The sequence below is a fragment of the Cheilinus undulatus genome, linkage group 12 (genome assembly GCF_018320785.1).
Source record: "Cheilinus undulatus linkage group 12, ASM1832078v1, whole genome shotgun sequence".
NCBI classification, from domain to species: Eukaryota; Metazoa; Chordata; class Actinopteri; order Labriformes; family Labridae; genus Cheilinus; species Cheilinus undulatus.
The window spans coordinates 17,793,862-17,813,072 of record NC_054876.1 but is presented as its reverse complement, the minus strand read 5'-3'; the positions used below and the strand labels follow the sequence as shown (position 1 = coordinate 17,813,072).

General features: G+C 38.2%; 1 protein-coding gene across 7 annotated transcripts in view; it reads left to right on the top strand.

Moving 5' to 3' along the window:
• Window positions 1-19,211, top strand: part of LOC121518468 (peripheral-type benzodiazepine receptor-associated protein 1) — a 112,846-nt gene that overhangs the window by 27,606 nt on the left and 66,029 nt on the right. For all 7 annotated transcript variants that reach the window (XM_041800787.1, XM_041800789.1, XM_041800790.1 and 4 more), the window contains 4 exons: window positions 13,349-13,456; window positions 13,840-13,968; window positions 16,940-17,116; window positions 18,828-19,019. In XM_041800787.1, the coding sequence (XP_041656721.1) occupies window positions 13,349-13,456; window positions 13,840-13,968; window positions 16,940-17,116; window positions 18,828-19,019 (606 nt within the window). The remainder of the gene's footprint in view (window positions 1-13,348; window positions 13,457-13,839; window positions 13,969-16,939; window positions 17,117-18,827; window positions 19,020-19,211) is intronic.

Here is a 19,211-nt window from a genome sequence, read left to right as displayed (position 1 = left end):
TTGCAGTGTAAAACTGATGTACTGAATATGTACACGACTATAGACTCAATGGATTAATGATACTGATTCTGACATTTAAGATAACAATGTAGTGGATTCTGAGTCCAGTTTTTTCATTACTTTTCTTGTAACATTCCCACTCAACCAGCATTTTATGTCATGTTTGTATATAGGCTGATACCAATGTAAGACTGATGCATAGGTACATTCCCAGCATATTTTGTGTTCCCTCATTGTTTCCACACCCCAGTGCCTCCTGGAGGCCTCACTTTGAGACATTTCCTTAAGAAATTCAAAGTGCTTCACAGAGTTGTGAAAAAAATGATTTCATGAGCATTGAAAGACATATCACGCAAAACTAAGACATTAAAATATATAACAATAAAATAGAAGCTCAAAGCAGAATAGGTAAATAGAATATGACATTAGGTAGAAATGTAACATTAAACATAGAATACATTGAAATATCCACAAATTGGATGATTAAAGATTTGTTATCTGCTCTGTATGCCCACAGTGTCATAGACACAGTAGTAGTTGCACTGAGACAAACTGAAATGAAAGCAGTAATTATGGTACTACAGTCATACCTTGTAATGATGCTGTACTGTGTTACTGCTAGTTTTTCCATCCAGGTTTACCCAAAAGTCAGCTTTGTGCAGTTTCTGTGGAAATGATGAAAGAGCATTGAACTTGGCAAAAAAATATTTCCACATTTTGGGCTGTATTTAGTGGTGTGATGATATATTGCTTTAGTATTAGACCCTATCATTGCATGGGCTGCAGTTAAAGAACAGAAATGCTGCTCTTTATTAGTGTGAAATTGGTGGTCTGATACTACCACTTTAAACATCCTGTCCAACAAAGAGTTAGCAATGGTAAAATGTGTGTTTTGTGTGTGTAGGAGCCTACATGCATGTCTGTGTCTTTGTCCTGTAGTCTCCTTAGAGGCTTATGGTGGGGGATTTCTGTCTGTCAGCTAAAATTGCTGATGATGGTGTTTCTGTGAAACCAGACTGTAGACATTTCCATACGCTGTAGAAAAGCTCGCCATGGCTCCCAGACAAAAGGATAATCTGGTTTGAGACCTTATGAATATTTAAGAATAAGTCCATCTATAGACATCTACTGATCTATTCAAATCTGTGTTGATAGGTAGCTAAAGTACCCCATTGTATCAGAAATACAGCATCTGCTCTTTGCCTTTCCTTACAGTGTTTAAATTGCAAGTACATTTGCTGTCAGGAACCTGAATATTTTCCACTTTCAATCTGCCAAATGACCATAGTAAAAACATGCTGCTTATATAACAAGGGTTTTTTTACATTTCCTGCCATTGCTGTGTGCTTTTGATTATTCTTTATGTATTTGCAGCACAGGACAGAAGAATTCCAGGAAAACCCTAGCCATTTTGATTTAGTCCCCAAGAGGCTTTTAAAACAGCAACTGACCCAGATAATCAAAAGGCAATTTAGCCTGCTCTCTTTACAGTCCTCTGTCTTGATAGTGTCAGCTTGTTATAAGATATCTAATTAATGCAAGAAGATAATTAACAAGTCACTCATGCTGTTTCCCTTTGATATGTCTCTTTTATTTAATATGTGACTCAAGTCAAAGCTTTTTTTACTGACCTCTAAAACTATTTTGTGTGATAAATGTATCTAAAGTGGCTCTGCATTGCTCCAGTTACATTTACTAACAAGGTCAGTAACATATGCCAGTGCTGGAACAGCCTGCTGTGTTGCCGAACTGTGACAGCTTGTGAGTTTGTCCTTTGGTTAGTGTCCTTACACCAGACTCTGAGTTTCAGGCAGATTTATGGTACCACCAGGACACCAGGACAATAGTCAAGAGGAAGAAAGAGCAAAGGGCATTGAAAAAACCTTTGAGGTTGAAGGCAGCTATCATATGAATAGGGTTGACCATCTCAGAACAACTTTCTCTTCAAGACTTGTCAAAATTTCTGTTTTTTTTTTTTTCACCTCAAAGCATTACTATGGCCAGCTGTTGCCTCTCTTTATTTTCTCTTCTACTGTGACTCTTTAGTGCTTCTGTTCTTATTGTGCACAAAGAAGACAATTTAAATAGATAGGCATCTAATCCACTGAAAAAACCCACCTAACATTGAAATTAGAAATTGAAGTATTGTCACAAAATACATGCTGGCATAGGTGTGACTGATTTCTCACAGATAGACCAGGGTGTACATCTCAATTTGTTAGCCTGATGCAAACACATAATGGAAATTGTCATTATGGACAAATTTAAGATTTAGCTAAATCTAACAATCTACTTTACTTTAATGTTGAGTAAAGTCAATAATTTAAATGATCATTAACCTAACTGTTAGGTAAATTAGTTTGTTGAGTTGACACTCTCGCCTAATCCCACAGGATCTGTGAACGCTGCTAAATATCTGTGCTGAGGTTTTGCTCTGTCTGATGGCAGCTGGATCACAAGTTCACAGGGTTACACAGTTACACAATAGAGAGATCAAAATACAAACAAATCATGCCTGAGTTTGATTTGTCAGTCCTGCAGACCTCCTAGAATCTAGCATCATCTAGCCAGGTAAAGGGAGACAAGGGTCTTGAGGAGTCTGGTACTGAGGCTAATTGAGCCCCTTTAAAATATGGAAAAAATCAGAAATTTGTCACAAACATGCTTTTAATTGAAATGATAATACACTATCAAACATGTAAACCTTGTGGGGTAAGCAACAGAGTTAAGATGTGCCATTCATGAATGAGCCTGTGCTACGAAACGTCAGTGTCAGTTTACGTTCTTCCATCCTTTGTCGTTATTTAAACAACCAGCTTGTCTGAACTAAGCCAAATGATCTGGATCTCTTAAAAGAGACAGATTTCCCATCTCAAACAGCTAGGCTGGAAGTTTGTGAGAAAGACTTCAGCTGAGGAAATACAGGGAGGATCAGAGTTTGATGTACTATGGCAAAACTGGACTGGACCAAACCATACCGCTTTGTGGAAACAGATCATACATTAGAGTTGTGTGACACCGCTCATCCAGGCTCAAGACAGAGACTTTTTAATTTTCTTCCTGCCGCCGTTTCTCCCTATGTTTTTTCTTTTTTTGCCCGGATATTTCACTACTTTTGAGACACAAAAGTAGCTTAAGTATTAAAAATGTTTACGTTTTCGCACTTGGCATAGTTGTAAACAGCTCAAGACATGGCCTTTTTGATAGCGTTTCCTTATGAAGAGGTCACTCCTTGCCTCCCAGGGTGTGTTCTCTCTCCGCTGCTGTGCAACATCATCTGTAAACAATCAATAGTAGTCTGTACATGGTATTTTCTTTTAAAATTTACCAAATGGTCTGTGTATTCCTATAGTTGAGTTCTTGGTCTATCTGCGCTCTTGAGTTTGTTGGAAGGATCCATTAACAATGGACTGTGCATATTTCCACGAGAACAGAGTTGGACATCTGGCATGCGCTAGAGACAGAACCCAGCACATGCTGTTGAAACAAGACCAGAAAGGGCACATGGACTGGAGTCCATAGCATTAAAGGGTTGTTGTGCAGAGAGACTCTGTGGAAATTGTGGGCTATAATTTCTATGTCTTTTGTTGTGTATCAGTGGTTAGCAAACAGCTCAGAGACTGTGTGGCAGAAGTACCGCATTACAACCAGGCACCGGTAAAAGAAAAAACAAACAACAAAAAACAATGGAAAAGAATGCTTGGATTTTTTTGTATTCTTTGAATAAATTTGTAACTGTTAGAATAAATGATATTAACTTATAATTGGTACCAGTGGTTATTTTACTTTAATCCTAATGTGTGTGTGATACCACATTTTTTCATGTTTTGTGATTAGCTCATGTTTGAAAATAGAGACAAAGCATTCAGTTCAAAGTGTACATGTGAAAGGGGCTCTGGAGCTCTTACTACCTTTATTACAATCTGAGAATCCAAGAGTAGTTAAAGTTCTGTTTCTTTTAAAGAGAAAAGCAATCAGAGAATGACATTGTGATTGAAAGCTGACCCATGTACCATAGAAGTATGTAATATTGCAAAATTTTGCACACATAGCACCCTTCTTTTATCAGCAGCAGTCACACTGTAACTCTAATGCTCAGTGAGTTTGCAGTGAGTGGGCAGCATTGGCTGACTCAGCAGTTCATTTTAGGGAGAGCACTGCCAAGAGTTACTTGCATTTTAAGTTAAATGTAGTCTCTAATTATGGGGACAAACAAACTTTCCCAACTTAATCCAAAATAATTTTTTAGCAGTCCCATACTGACAATGATTACTGTAAAACAATACTGTGAGGGGAAAACTATTTGTATATGAGGATGTCTTCTAGTCCCTGCAGGAACTGGTGCAATTATGGTAAGCAGTGTCACTGTAGAGTGTGAATTTGATTTATACTCTGCCTCTCCTCAGTTATCTGCTAGCATCCACAGTTATTACAGACAGATTCAAACAGAGCATAGGGAAATGACTCCATTAGGCCCGTCTGCCCTGCCCAAGGCTCAGACTCTCCTGACAGACGCTTGTGTGTGGACCCCTGCCCTGCCGCTACTGAGTTACATCTGCCTCGCTAACTGAGCCAGACCCATGTGAAACTAGCACTGCTGTCAGAGAGGAAAGCTGGCTGAATGCTAATACGCTGGCCTTGAGTGGACCTCACCACCTGCAGCCCTTTTTTTGTTGCAGAAAGAGAAACAAGAGCGGAGCTGTTTTTTTTTTAGCATGTAAGTAGGCAGCATTACCTCATGCCTACAGAGAAGCCTCCGGTGTGTGTCAGTGGGATTCCCAGGAAACAATTACAAGACATGGATGGACTCCAAGATCATTAGAATTAGAATGGAGGCGGGCGGAGGCTGAGTTCACTCTGGCTGGCCTTCCTCTGAGGTGATTGATTGGGCTTTTGCATCATCCTCCAGAGAGGAAGAGAGGGACACTGGGACATGCTGAGTCCTCTAACTGATGGCAAAATAAAACTCAAGGACAAAAGATTGTGTGAGAGCTGAGGCTAACTGTCTATGAGCTGTTACAATTTTTCAGTGTGTAGAAACAGCTCTGCTCGGATCTGAAAGAACGGTTTAGCTAGCACAAATCGCTCATTGGAGCCTTAAAGCTCCACTGGAATGGCAGCTTATGGGTCTAAGAGTTGTATTGTGTATTTTGCAATTAAATTAGTTTAATAATGGCACCCTCTGATGTGCCACTGAGCCCTTATACTACCTAAAATTAAAGATTTGCCTCCAAACTGCTTAATAAAGTAATTTAGAAACAGTTAAATCCTACTTTTTGAATTGCTTTTGCAATATTGCAGTTGATGTAGTGTTTTTGGTCCTTCTTTGTTTTCACACAGATAGCCTCACTGTTTTCTAATCTCATCTGACAAACATTGCCTATCCCTTGCCGTGGCTACTTTATGATAAGCCATCTTCATCCTGTAATGTTTCCAGTGTAAAGCATATGTTTTCTGCATGAGTGTCAACTTAAATGTCTCACATAGTGAATCATTTCTCTATTTATTAACAGAAGGTTCAGCACAGACTGCAATCCAGAGGTAGAAGACACTTAAAACTGTTGGAATTAAGCAAAATTTTTAAAACACTGATAAAAAAACAGGTTTCTTGTAGTCCATTAGATTGCCTTTTTGAAACTATTAATCACATTCTTCAATACAGAAATTGATTTTTTGTAAAACGTTGCTTCAGTGTGTCACTTTGTGATCTGACTTGCTCTGGAGGATGAACAATTTGAAGTACAAGCACAATCAGCCTTAAGTCCTTTGTGCAGGTTGACAACCACATGCTTGTGCTGAATGTAGTTGCTTTGCTCCAGCTATGATGGCTATGGTTTACCAGGTCTGCTTTAATGAGGTGGCATCTGCCCACTGTGCCCATTTACCAGAGCTACAGACCCAGCCTGTGTCTGTGTTACAGCTTAGAGACAACATTTTTGGCCTTTGTAAATAAAAACATTAATGATTTATTAAACAGACCATAGGTGCCGAGTTGTGAGGGTGTGTATTTTTCATCGTTTAGTCAAGTCAACATGCACATCCCTTATTCTACAAGGACATGGAGCATCAGTGTTTAAAATCAGAGAGATGATATTGTGCTTTGTTGTATGAATGTATCGTTAGGTAAACAAGGTTATTTATCCTTTGATACTGTTCAGTACTGTGTAATTTAATGATTGTTATACATGTATATACATGTATATGCATGTATGATGATTATCATACATGTATACTAAGTTACTGATGCATCTTTTTTAGAGGACAGGTGAATAGGAAAGTAATGAACTTGATGCAAACATCTATACAGTGTCTGCACTGCACAGATCCTGTATGTGGGCTTCAGCACTGGTGTAGGTTGGTAGTAGGAGTTTGCTTACAATTTTTGAGGATTAAAAACAAGAAATTACACAATGCAGGGTTATTAAGAATTAAGTATTTTAGGAAAGCATGATATTGGATGCAGATATTCGATAAGCCATTATTCGTAAACTTATCTTTGCAGATATACTGATTGATACTAATACAGTTGCAAGAAAAAGTATGTGAACCCTTCAGGATTTTTTGGATTTCTGCATAAATTGGTCATCAAATGTGTTCTGATCGTCATCTAAGTCACAACAATAGACAAACACAGTTTGCTTTAACTAGTATCGCACAAAAAAGGATATGTTTTCACGTTTTTATTGAACAAAACATAAAAATTCACAGTGCAGGGTGGAAAAAGCATGTGAACCCCTAGGCTAATGACTTCTCCAAGGGCCAATTGGAGCCAGGATTCAGCCAATCTGGAGCCCAATCAATGTGATGAGATCGGATGTGTTGGTTAAAGCTGCCCTGCCCTATAAAAAACACACACCAGTTTTGAATTTGCTGTTCTCAAGAAGCATTGCCTGATGTGAACCATGTCTGGCACAAAAGAGCTCTCAGAAGACCTACGATCAAGAATTGTTGACTTGCATGAAGCTGGAAAGGGTTACAAAAGTATCTCTAAAAGCCTTGATGTTCATGTGTCCACGGTAAGACAGACTGTCTACAAATGGAGAAAGTTCTGCGTCAACATCTTTTTGTGTAAATTGCAGACTTGTTTTTACCTCCTGCAGTTCCTTTGATAAGGTATCCAGTCTGGTGTTAGTTGCGTCCATAATCGTTTTCAGAAAGCTTTTGAAGTTGTCCTGTTGTTGATTCAGCAGCACTATGAACATCTCCTTTTGTTGCTGGAGTAGCTCGTTAACTTGAGTGAGTGATACGTACTCCTCATCCAGCTTCACATCTGCTTTTGAAGCTTTTCGCTGCATTCTTGGGCCTGGTTGGTTTGCACTCAGTGTGTTGAAGAGAGCTCCTCCAATCCTTGTTAAGGATGGTGTGGCCCAGGGTAGCAATGGTGGTGTCTCAGCTAGTGGTGGTGGTGTCTCGGCTAGCCGCGGTGGCGTTGCGAGGTCCAGCTACTAGGCTACGGTTAGCCGTCGGTGCAGCTTTTAATGTTGTTGATAAATTATTTATTAATTACCGTAATATTAAGAGATATATTTGAATAATATGTGATTTAGCTTCTGGGTCAAGTTCACATTCTACAAGGACTAGGGATGTTCCAATACCATTTTTTTCTTCCCAATAAAATTCCAATATTGTGTAGAGAATCAGCCGATACCGAGTACTGATCTGATACTAGTGTGAACTTTCTGGACTGACTGTACAGACTAGCAAATTATTTTAGACATATATTTGACTCAGAACATGGCTCAACAAATGGCAATGGCAACTGGCTGACAGATCCTCACAAAGAGAAAACAATATGGCGGGTAGCATTCGAGTTAGCATCCAAGCTAGTGGTAATAAATGATCGTAATTGGATTAAAATGTTTAAAAATTTCAATATCGGGTTTTCTGGTTTGATTCAATCATTAAAGTCTCCAAAAGTCACATGAGTTCCAGGCTCGCTGAAAATACTGCCCACGGGATTCAAAGGCATCAACAGCGTCAATCGGAAGGCACAACAGCTAGCTTCAAGAGGAAAAACAAGTAAGAGGCAACGATTTATGTTTCAAAAGTGAATTTGCTTTTGATAAACACTTTTACTTCTTGTCGTGTGCAACAGCACCGGTCTGGAAGGCATTTTAACGATCACATTCAGAGAAAAACTGTCTCACAGCCACCATGCTTTGCTGCTGCACTGGGTCCTTTGGCTCTTCTTCAGTGCTTTAAAAATGGTAACCCATGCGTGCAGTGCTTTACGGCAGCGAAGAAGAATTGATTTCTAGTTTGTAGTGCTAACATTTAGCATGGCTAAACAAACCTCTCTTTGTTTAATATAACCCTTTGATAAATACATTCACAGAAACTTTGATGTTTACTGTAGCTGCAGATTCTGACTGGAGGAATATGAAATATTGGTAAATACCTACAATCAGTGATTGTTTGGTTCAGCGGTTGCTTCACATCATTTACCTGATCGCCTCTCTCTTTCTGTCTGTCTCATTAAAGAGTTTAAGGGAGTTTTGATCATGTTTTATTCCTTCTAGCTATCAACACTGATCTGTATTTCCTGTAAAGTGATAAAACCGATGCTCAGTCTTTGTAATCTCACACTCATGACATCAGAGCTTTAAGAGCTGGGGGCGGAACTGATTTGTCAGAAGTGGCCACTTTTTGATTATATATGCAGGAAAAACCCTGCAATGGTATCAGTCAAAATCAATAAGGTTTTACTGTTATCAAAGTTTTAAATACTAGTATTGTGACAATCATAATGCTTCCTTTTACTCTTTACTCCTTGCATTCAGTAAGCCCATCTGAACACATCTTCTGAATGGATTTTGTAGATATTTTGATTCAATTTTGTATATGAATAAATTGAATGATTCTTACAGACAAAAAGTCAACCATAAATGGTTTAAAAATTGGTTCAATCATTTTAGAATCTAAAGGATAAAGTGAAGGGGTGTCAGTCAAGTCATGACTAAACCAATACATAATGTGATGAAACTTGGCTGGCAGTGTCAAAACAAGAGCCAAAATCAGCCCAAAGAGAGAGCATTCAAGTTTAAGGACAATTTTTCTGCTGACACACTGCCACCATTGATGTTGTCCATGAAGGATCTTTTTTGCCTCCAGTGACTAATAGTGATCACATCTCTGTTTTGACTGCAAGCTTTTTATACTAATTTACTGTACTGAGAAGTCACAAGACTTGTTCTTTTTGGGATACCACAACAAAGCAATACCAACATTGTGTCCATCTACTATTTCAAAATAATTCCACTAGTCTTTGCTTTCTTCTTTTATTGCTTTTCTATTGTTGCACATTATTTACTTTCCTTTTACAAGTAACAACTTTTAATTAAATCTGTGTTACAATACTCATTAAATCACATACTAATGACTTTAGTCAAATATTTAGTCTTCTAGACTGTGTGGTCTCACCAAATGTTACTTTTACATTTGTGCTGAGAAGATGAACACACCGAGGCCCCAGCTGCTAGTTTAGTAAACAGCTGGTCATTAGTGTTGCCTTAAATACCAGGTAAAGCAGCATTAAAACCCTCTGGAGAGCCCCCGATTGCTCATCACCTGCTGTTACCAAGACAACACAGTCTCACAGGCAGCTTGTCATCTGGATTTTTACTATAAAAGATAGTCTTTGACTTGTTACAGGAATGTTGATTTGGCAGAGGGCTGTTTCAGGTTAGTAATGAGATCCCAAGTGTATTATGGAGACATAAAGGAGCACATTATGGCAGGTTTACTGGTGTTTCACATGTGGAGCCATCTGTGTGCATCTTTTATGTGGTATGCGTGTCCAGTCCACTGTAGTCCAAGAATGTGTAGAAAGAAACCCCAGCCTGCCTCTTGCAGTAAAGAAAAGAACAGAAAGACCTTTATTTTATTGCACATTGTTGTACAATAAAATTGTATGTGTTCTTATAAACAAAACCAATATACCTTATAGGTCTCCACTTGCTTAACCGTACACTCAATCAAATATATCAGCAATAAACATGGACGGGTAAACAGTTTTACAAAGAAAGTGAATTTAAGGGGATTGTTTATAATCCTTTTTATTAAAGATTTATTTTTGGTCTTTTATGCATTTATTAGTGACTGGACAGTGAATAAGGTCAGAAAGTTGGGAGAGAGCAGGGGATGACGTGGGAAAAGGGCTTCAGATCTGATTTGAACTCAGGTAACCTCCTTCAAGGAAAACAGCCTCTGTATGTGGCTATCAGCACCCCTGCTTTATGCATCTTCAGTGTAAAGAAACCTTTAGACAATTTTGAATATTATGAAGATTATATTATACATTTAGAGTTGTTAGAATAGTAGTATTTTAAATTTATATAAAATAAAATACTTGCTCTGATACCTTGTTAAGATAAACAGAAGTCCAAAGCATCCAGTGTTTGGTCATTTGCTCTCAGTTACCAAACATTACATGCAGACTCTTGCATACTTTTCTAAATCATGCAAATACATTTTGCGATCCTACAGGGCATTGTGTTTTGCCTGAGTCAGTTGCATACTGTCTTTTTTTTTTAATTATTATAGAGGTGTCTTTCCATTAATCTGAACTCCATAAGGTGAAGGTACTTAACAGTGAATCAGTGTTTCTTTTTTTTTTGGATGAGTTTCAGGTATTTATAGAGAAAACCTGTGTTAAAAGTGCCAGTGTCTTTCGGCTTATGCTTCTGGCAGACGGGAGCGACACACAATGCATTTTGGGAACCCAATACAGCACAAGGCCAGAATTTGTCAGCGCTTTTAAAAATCCTCTCTCCCTCATGATGTGAAATTTATCCACAAAATGAAACGCTGGTTGACTGTATAGTACATAGACCTTATGGAGTTCAGTTTTAATGAAAATACACCTCAATTAAAACACACACATACACACCCATACACACAGTCGTCAATGTGTTTATGGATGTCTGATGTCTGCAGCCAGGCTCCCTTGGTTCTTGATGGATTCATTCCCCATATTCACCAGTGAATAAAGTGTAGTTTTTATAAGGTTTTAACTGTTTCTTTTTTTATATTTCTGTCATCTGTAAAATGTACAAGTGTTGAAAAAGTTTTATGGATCAACGTTTCAGTGACCTCAGTGCATTATCCCGCACTCTTTGCTGCTTTTGTGTATTTATTTATGATCCTCTAGTACCGCTTCTTTCAGACCAAGCACAATTACTTCCGTATGGCTATTAACCTATAGAGAGCATGAGTATGGACTCTTAATACCTTAACTCTTCTTAAAAACACTTTTGAAATTTGTTTTCTTTATAACATATTCCTCATTCCTCCATGTTAACAGTTTAGCAGTGCATAGTTTGCACTCTTTTTTGGCATCCTTATTTATGGTAAAATATTACTAAACTGCAGACATGGCTCTAACTTTGCTGGCCTACTCAGCTAATTAGAGACTGGCATCATGCTGCAAAGTGATAGAGTTCAATATTTGCAATGTTTTATGAGTATGAGTGTGAGTACTTAGGCACAGATTAATGGGGGATTGGTTTTCATGCATCTCCATTATTGACACTGCCTACGTAGCTCTATGTGAGTTGTGGTGATAGCATTGGGGAATATTGTAGGAGATGAATTGTACAGTATCCTGCTCAGTGTGCTTAGTATAGCTGTAGTGCTTTAATTTCTCTTATCTTATCTTGATACTGCAGTGTCAGCCTCACACTAGTCAAATTGAGTAGGCAAGGCAGTTTTACCTCTCTCAACAGTAATTAGTCATCCCACATAGGTAGCTAATTTGGCCATTCTTACTTTTCTTGGTTTTAAACTCTTCCTCTCTTTGCCTCTGCCAATCCAGTCTGTCCATCTTCTCTGACTGCAACTATTAAATGAATATGTGTCAGTCTACTCTCAACCATTTCCTCTGAGGCAGACCAGCATAACTTCCAGTCAAATTAAAAAAACAGCCTAAGGTTTCTAACACCAGTGACAGTCCTGATCACCACATTGACTACCTGCCACAGCCATTGTCTGCCCACTACACTGACTGCTGCTTTGTTGAGCTGTCTCTTCACTTACAGCTCACAAGATAACAAGGTAGTTTATGGACCACCCAAGAGTATTTTACAGTGTAAAACCTTGTGTGTATGTATGGCAGTGGCAGTTGACAGCAGTCATTAAATGTACATTTAAGTCCATTATCTAAACCGCCAGGTTGCAAAAACAGATTTGAGGTCTCCACCAGATCCTCACTCTTTCAAATACTTCATGTGGCTGCATTGTAGAGCCTAAGCAGTTTGATTATTTGTCAACATAGTATGGAAAGAAAATGTATCTCCAGCTATTTTAAAATTAATTAATTTGGGCCATTTTTTCCCAGGCAAATTAACAAAGGCTTGCTAGCTCCAGTCTCCTAATACCAGGTTTACTTACTTAGTAATAATACTTAGTTTTCTTAGCCATCATGTTATTCAATAAAAAGTCATCTGTTTTTCTAACACTTGGTTGACAGTAAGCAATTTCAAGACATCAATTGTGCTTTATTTAAAATTTTACAAGCTCTTTCTGCAGAATTGTGAATTTTAAGGATACAAATTATTGCCAAAAATAACTGAAGATTAATAGATAATGAAAAGCATTCACAAGGTGTGGTCTTGCCACACTAAAACATGCTATATTTTGACCACTGCTGAGTATTTATATTCATCAGAGCATCTGTATAGCACAAGTTAAACAGAGTGAAAGTTCACTTGTCATCTGCGCCAAACGTGAGCCAAAGCTCACAGCTCCAACAGCACTGATACCACTTCTGCTAAGTTAACTAAATGTTCTAAAGAGGGACAGGTAAAGCCTCACAATCTATTAAGGGACTTGAAAACCCAGACCAGTCTGAAAGAGACTGTCAGTGTCTGCAAGGATAAAGTAATTTAGTTTTAAGAGCACGTCATCGTAGGGAGCAGGGTAGAGTGACTAAATTGACGTCATTCATTTAAGTGAAATATACAAAATGGGTCATAAAGTATTCTACTATATGTGTGCTTCTCTCTGCCTCTCTTTCCCCTCTCTCCATATCTGATATGCAAGCCAAGCTCTCCTCCCTCTAATGCTGAGTTAGTGTGCTATAATAGGTGTTGTGTGCCAGTGGAAGGCTGAGTGAGCCGGTCTAATGAAAAGCCTTTTCAATGGGCTGTCATCTGTCAGACACTATTAGATGGCACGATGTAAATATGGTTGACAGCTAAAAAAAGGCATCTTTGTTATAAACATAGACATTTTTTAGCAGTTATACAGACATGAAAATGTGTATTTCTAATTAAAACAGATACAGTGATACTGTTGTATTTTTATATCTGATAATTAACTCTGCATGTGTCCTTGTTTGCTTGTTTTTCAGAATGGTACTGACTATGGCTTCCTGGTTCGTCAGAACTCAGAGCTCCTGCGTGCCCTGGATGATTTGGAGAAGACTTGTACCACACTGAGAGAGGAGAATGGCCTGCTGGTAGGACTAAAAATAACTCAGAGTTTGTAGTCCTGGCTACTGGCTTCCTAGAAAGTAGGGCAGATGCAAAGACAGGATGAACAAACAATTGTTTTGTTAAGTATTGTTACTTTTTTTTTTTTTTTTTTACCTCAGCCATTTGTGTAGTACATAAATGGATAAAAACTTTGTCATTATGTTGAATTTTCTCCATGCCTCTTCTGAATCTTCTCTGGTAATGTATCAGGTTGTATAAGCCACAAAGCAAGCAACTGAATCCCTTCTTTAGTCATTTATAACCCTTCCTGACTAAGTGCTTTTTGTGTTTTTGTTTAGCATTGCTGTGTTGGAATTACTTGCTGCAGGCGGTATCTGATGATGATATTTGTTTCCCCTGTGTTTAGCGGAAGAGCAGCGCCCCAGAGACTGAGGAGAAGGTCAGGCGGCTGAGGAGAAAGAACACAGAGCTGGCTGTTCTCGCTAAGAGGCTGGAGGAGCGGGCGAGAAAGCTGCAGGAGGCCAACCTCAGAGTGGTATACTGCAAAAAATAAAATACTTTGAACAGTTTCACCAGCATGTTTACCCTCACTCTGACCCAAATACCAACAGTGACTCATTATCACAACCTTCCAAATCACCAAATCACAATTAGGTCTGGTAATGAGTTAAATGGAATGATGGAGCTTGTGATGAATGGGAGCCTTGTTGGCAAATACCAGCAGCATCCTATTGGATAATTAAATGCATCACTAGAGTACAAAGACTCAGTTTCTAGGAGAAAGTCTGGAGAGTTTCTTGTGACAAGAGTAAGGCTGATAACCTGAGCAGTTTAAGAATATCTAAAATCTCTCATGCAAGACTTTTTGAAGTTGTTTTTTATTTTATGTGATGCAGATCTAAAATTTATGATGACAGCATCTTTAGATCCTTTAGATCTTTAAAGGCATTGTTTAACATTATTGCTTTCTAGTTCTTTATTCCCAGTACTATATGTGTAGACATAAAATATTAAAATAACAATGAATATAAGTCATGGTAATCATAGGTTACAGATTGATCTTGCATTTTCAGAATGTCTTAACCAAAGAAGACACTTGTTTATGGACACAATACTGTAAAAGGAAGAGGGGTGAAAGTCAGGTGTGTTAGTAAATTAATTCATGTCTTCACAAACACAAAAGGGAGGAGAGTAAATAATAGTCTCAACAAAACTTTGTCAGATTTTACCACTTGCAGGTGCATCTTAGAAATAGTAGAAGACCATATAAAAGTTAGTTTTTTTGTATGTTTTATTGACAGTGCACAGAGTTTTTTTTAGTAGATGAAGAACACTAGCATGCAAAATTCTTCAAGCGACAACTCAGAAATTGGTAATTATACCCATTCTTTTTCTGAAGGGATAATTGCATGGCTTAAAAGTGAGCTTGTCCAAAAATCCAAACCCCATATATCCTTCACAATAACAATGCAAGGCACTCTTTTGGATTTAGTTTACTGCAGATAAATTCCCTTGAAATGTGGCTCTGGAAAAATACAAAACCTTTCCTTTAGCAAAAAGGTTTTGTATTTTGCTGTAATTCAAAGCAGCAGGATCTTCCTATAACACCTTTTATTCACAGATGAAGGTGGTTCCATTGTCAGACTATCAATGGGAAACATGAGTCAATGTCTAATAAAAATTAGCTTTCAAGTCAATTGTTCCACATGCCATAACATTTTTAAGCTTATGTCCTCCCCTTCTTTCAACATTTGTGAAAGGAGAAACAGATATCAAAACAAGTCTTTTAAGGCAAATGTAACATTTTTTGCTTACCCGTAATCCATTTATGGTTCTGCAAATGCCACAGAAGTGCCTCTTTTACCAAAGAATTAAATGGTTTTATTCTATAAGGAGTGTGAATCTGCTGAAGTTTGCACACCTTTCTTTAGTTATACCAAGCAACTTGGTGTGAGGATTGGACTTCTTGTGTGTATAAAGCTAGTGGTTAAAAAACATCACCGAACTTCATCATTAGAAGGGGAGAGAAAAGAAGGGATCAGCAGGAGGAAATGCAGTTAAAGAAGGAAAAAATCTTGAATGTATGGTTTATATCTCCTTAAAACCCTTTTCACTTCAGGATAGAGAAACCCTAAAGCCATCAGCAACAGCACACATCAGAGCCAATCCTATTTATTGTTACTGAAGTCCTTTTTTCCTAATCACATTGGCTTCAGAGTTGGCTCAGTCATTATTTTAAGATACATCAGTTCAGATACATGATGGTGAAATGCTGTATGATCTCTTAAAGAAATGACTCAATAACCCTAAAAAAGAACTTATCAAGCACAGTTCTATCATACTATAGGTCCAAAGTTGCTCTTTTTTCCTCATATCTACCAGCCAATCATTTTTCTTAATTTCACTTCTAAAATCAGTTTTGAACTCTCGAGTATGCTAATCACTGAATCACTTCTACTCTGTGCTTATTTCATTCCCTGCCTTACTGCAGTAGTGTTGTGATGAAGAGCTGCATGAGTCACACTCTTTTAAGTCTAAAGCAGTATTTGAATCAGCCTTTGATGTTGCAGGGTAAAGATCTAGCACAAGTTGAGCAGAGTAGTCTTCAAAACAATTCAAGAACCTCGTAGCACTGTCATGGGTACTTTGAATTTTAAATGCACCTGTTTAACAGTCTAAGGGTGTTATACCTGTAACACAGATCAGCAGCTTTTAATGCAATAATCTCAAAAATGTAATAAATCCCTGCAAATGTAAGGTTAGTACATGAGAAGGAAATTTGTTACTATGTTAGTAGATGGCAGCTATTATTACATTGGTGGGATTTAACATTAAGAGCTGGAGCTTTCTATGACTGTGGTAGGGATGTATGATTTTACACACATGATATCGATATCGACAGATATGGCAATTTTTGCAGATATTTAGTCCATACCAATAGATATTTAAATATTGAATCTGTATCAGCTACAATTAATATGTAAATAGCATTTTGGATATCGGAAAAATCCAATTTCAAGCATAGTTTGTGGTTTATTAAGTTTGTGGGCAGTTATTATGTTTAAAGGTGTTACACCCCTCCCTTCCAACTCCCTTTTTACCTTGTAGTTCATTGAAGGGCAGCAAAGAGTTTTGTTTCTGATTAATTAACAGTAAAAAAAATATATTTGAAAACTTGTAAGAGCTCTGGAGCTGTGGGTAAACTGTAGATTTTAGACAGAAGACCTTTGGCATCCCTTTTAAGCAAAAACCTAAATGTACTGTATAGTAGCTGGACAGCAATATCAGACAACTTTACTAGGACTTTTGAATAATTATGTCTGTAATTTGTGTTCTTTGACTGTACTGTCTGCCATTGATGATGAATCTAACTCAGTGTTAAAGCCCTCCATCTTTGAAAATAACAGTTATTCCCTGAATGGGTGCTGTCTAATAAACATTTACAGACTTCTTCTGTGAAATCATCTCTCATGACCAACACGTGTTTCCTGCCTGCTCTTGTACAGGTGAATTCCCCGTCACTGATGAGACCTGGGTCAGTGGAGCAGTATAAAAGGGCGTTTGCCCGGCAAAGAGCCCGTGACCTTGCCCAACATGCTGATGCACTGCTGTCTAAAGACAAAGAGATTGCTGCCTTACAGCAGGAGAACAGAGAGCTGGAGGCACGGCTGAGCACCACAAAGGTACTTCCAACACAAACACTCAGTTTCTCTTTTACTCCGTCTGCTGTGAGGTGTGGACTCTGATTCAAGCCAAGTTGGAGGCCTGGTTTATTATAGACCAATGCTGTTTAGAAATTATGATCATCAAAGTTTTAGCCCTAGTGCTCCATCATCATTCTGCAACAGACTCATAATGCCTTAAGCTCCCCCTCTGCTGGACACCATTGGTATTACTCATCCTGAATCCCCTCTAAGCCCATTTTTCAAAGGCTGCGTCACTGCTGATGACTGACTGGATGACAGTGCAGGAATAGGCTTCCTCTCAAAGTGCCTGCTTTTAATTACTGGTCATGTGACATACAGGCTCATTCTCCTGAATGTGAACATCTGTTGGCTTTAATAATGAGGGGTCTTACAGGGTGAGCTGTGCATTGATCTACTGAGTGTCTCTGTTTGATCCCATGTTTACCCTAAACACATTTTCACCAGCTGATGGGGAGGGAGGGAGGGAGGGAGGGTGAAGTGCTCCTCTCAGCATCACCGGAAACTTTAGATTATACAGTGAAAATTTGATCCCTGATTTTTTGTGCAGCTTTGTAGTATTTTGGAGTCGGTTCTGTAGTGCAAAGACGGGTGTATTTTAGATGAAAATACTGCAGGATGGTTTTGGTGAGAATAATCTAAAAAAACGTTGTGAAAAATTGTATTATTAAACTGTCTCAGAATAAAACAGATTTTTTTTCCTATTTGCAGACAATGTTTAATATATTCTAAATATCCCATTTTGGGACCTCCATTAAAGTTTAAAATATCTGGTTTGTTTTCTTTTTTTATTTCTTTTTTTCTTTTATTTGACACTGAAACTGAAAGTTTGGCAGAAAAAAATTCACTGGCATTTTCTTACTTCAGTCCACACTAACCATTGGTTTGACTTTTTTCTACTCTCCTGTTTTTTACTGCATCACTCTACTTTTCTTTTATTAAACTGCAGATTTTGACATTTGCATCATTTTGTTGTCTCAGTAAGATATAGAGACCTGGTTAAAGGTCACTGGCCACTGCCTCATTTGATGTTTATTCAATGATATTGTCACCCATCCAGTTTTCTGTGAAGTGCCTGATTTTGAAAGATTTTATTTTGCTTTGTCAACTTAAGCAGTATTCACACAAGATCAGTATTGCCTGTGGGCCTCTGGTTATTTATGGGTTACCCCCTGACATCAGTGTTAGTTGGGATGCACTCCCTTGGGATGAGCAAGTCTGTACTTGAATTTACTGACATTTCTGAAAGACAACATGGAGGTGCTGCATGACAGCAGCAATGAAAACAGAGTAGATTTTATTTCTAAATTGTATACAGAAAGTGCAGTGTTGTTTACATCGCGTTTTGCACGTGACGTTCCCTTTGTGTAGATGAAGACACGCTCTGTTACAATTATAAAAATCAAGAACTTCTCTGGCTTTGAAAAATGATGAAAAATTGCTAGCATAAGAACTCAACTGAAAATATGTATCACAGGGAGTCATTTTTAAACTGTAGTTATATCCGTGGAAAAATTCTACAATTGTTGCTTTCGCACACAGACTATGTAACATGAATGATCTTTAGAGCTTTGCTAAGACAGTAAAGCTAGTGATGGTCTTAAACTTTGGCTCAGTACCGTATGAATAACTAAAATGATAATTGAGCTGCATGGATGATGTTAAAGTCTATTTCAATGTGTCTTCACAGGGCTCCCCTGCTCTTTCTGGCAGGGTGGAATTCGAGAGGCTTCTCCGGGAGTCTCAGAGGGAGGTGCTGCGCCTGCAAAGACAGCTGTCAGTCACATCGTCTACGCAGCAGAATAACCAAAGTCCAGACCCTGGTGGGCCAGAGAAAAGCGGGGAGATTAAGGAGGAAAAGGAAGAGGAGGTTGAAGAGAAGGTAAGACCATTCCAGGGCTCCTGAATTTCTTTGTTGTTTTTTACTACCATCCCTAAACTGTAACAAAAACAACCTACCAGAAGTAAGTCAAAATCATCCTGTTCTTCACAGGTGCATCCTGAAAAATGTTTTATTTTGAAAATACAAGATTACTCTAAACCTTAGTATAATGAAACAAGTTAAATTTGAGTT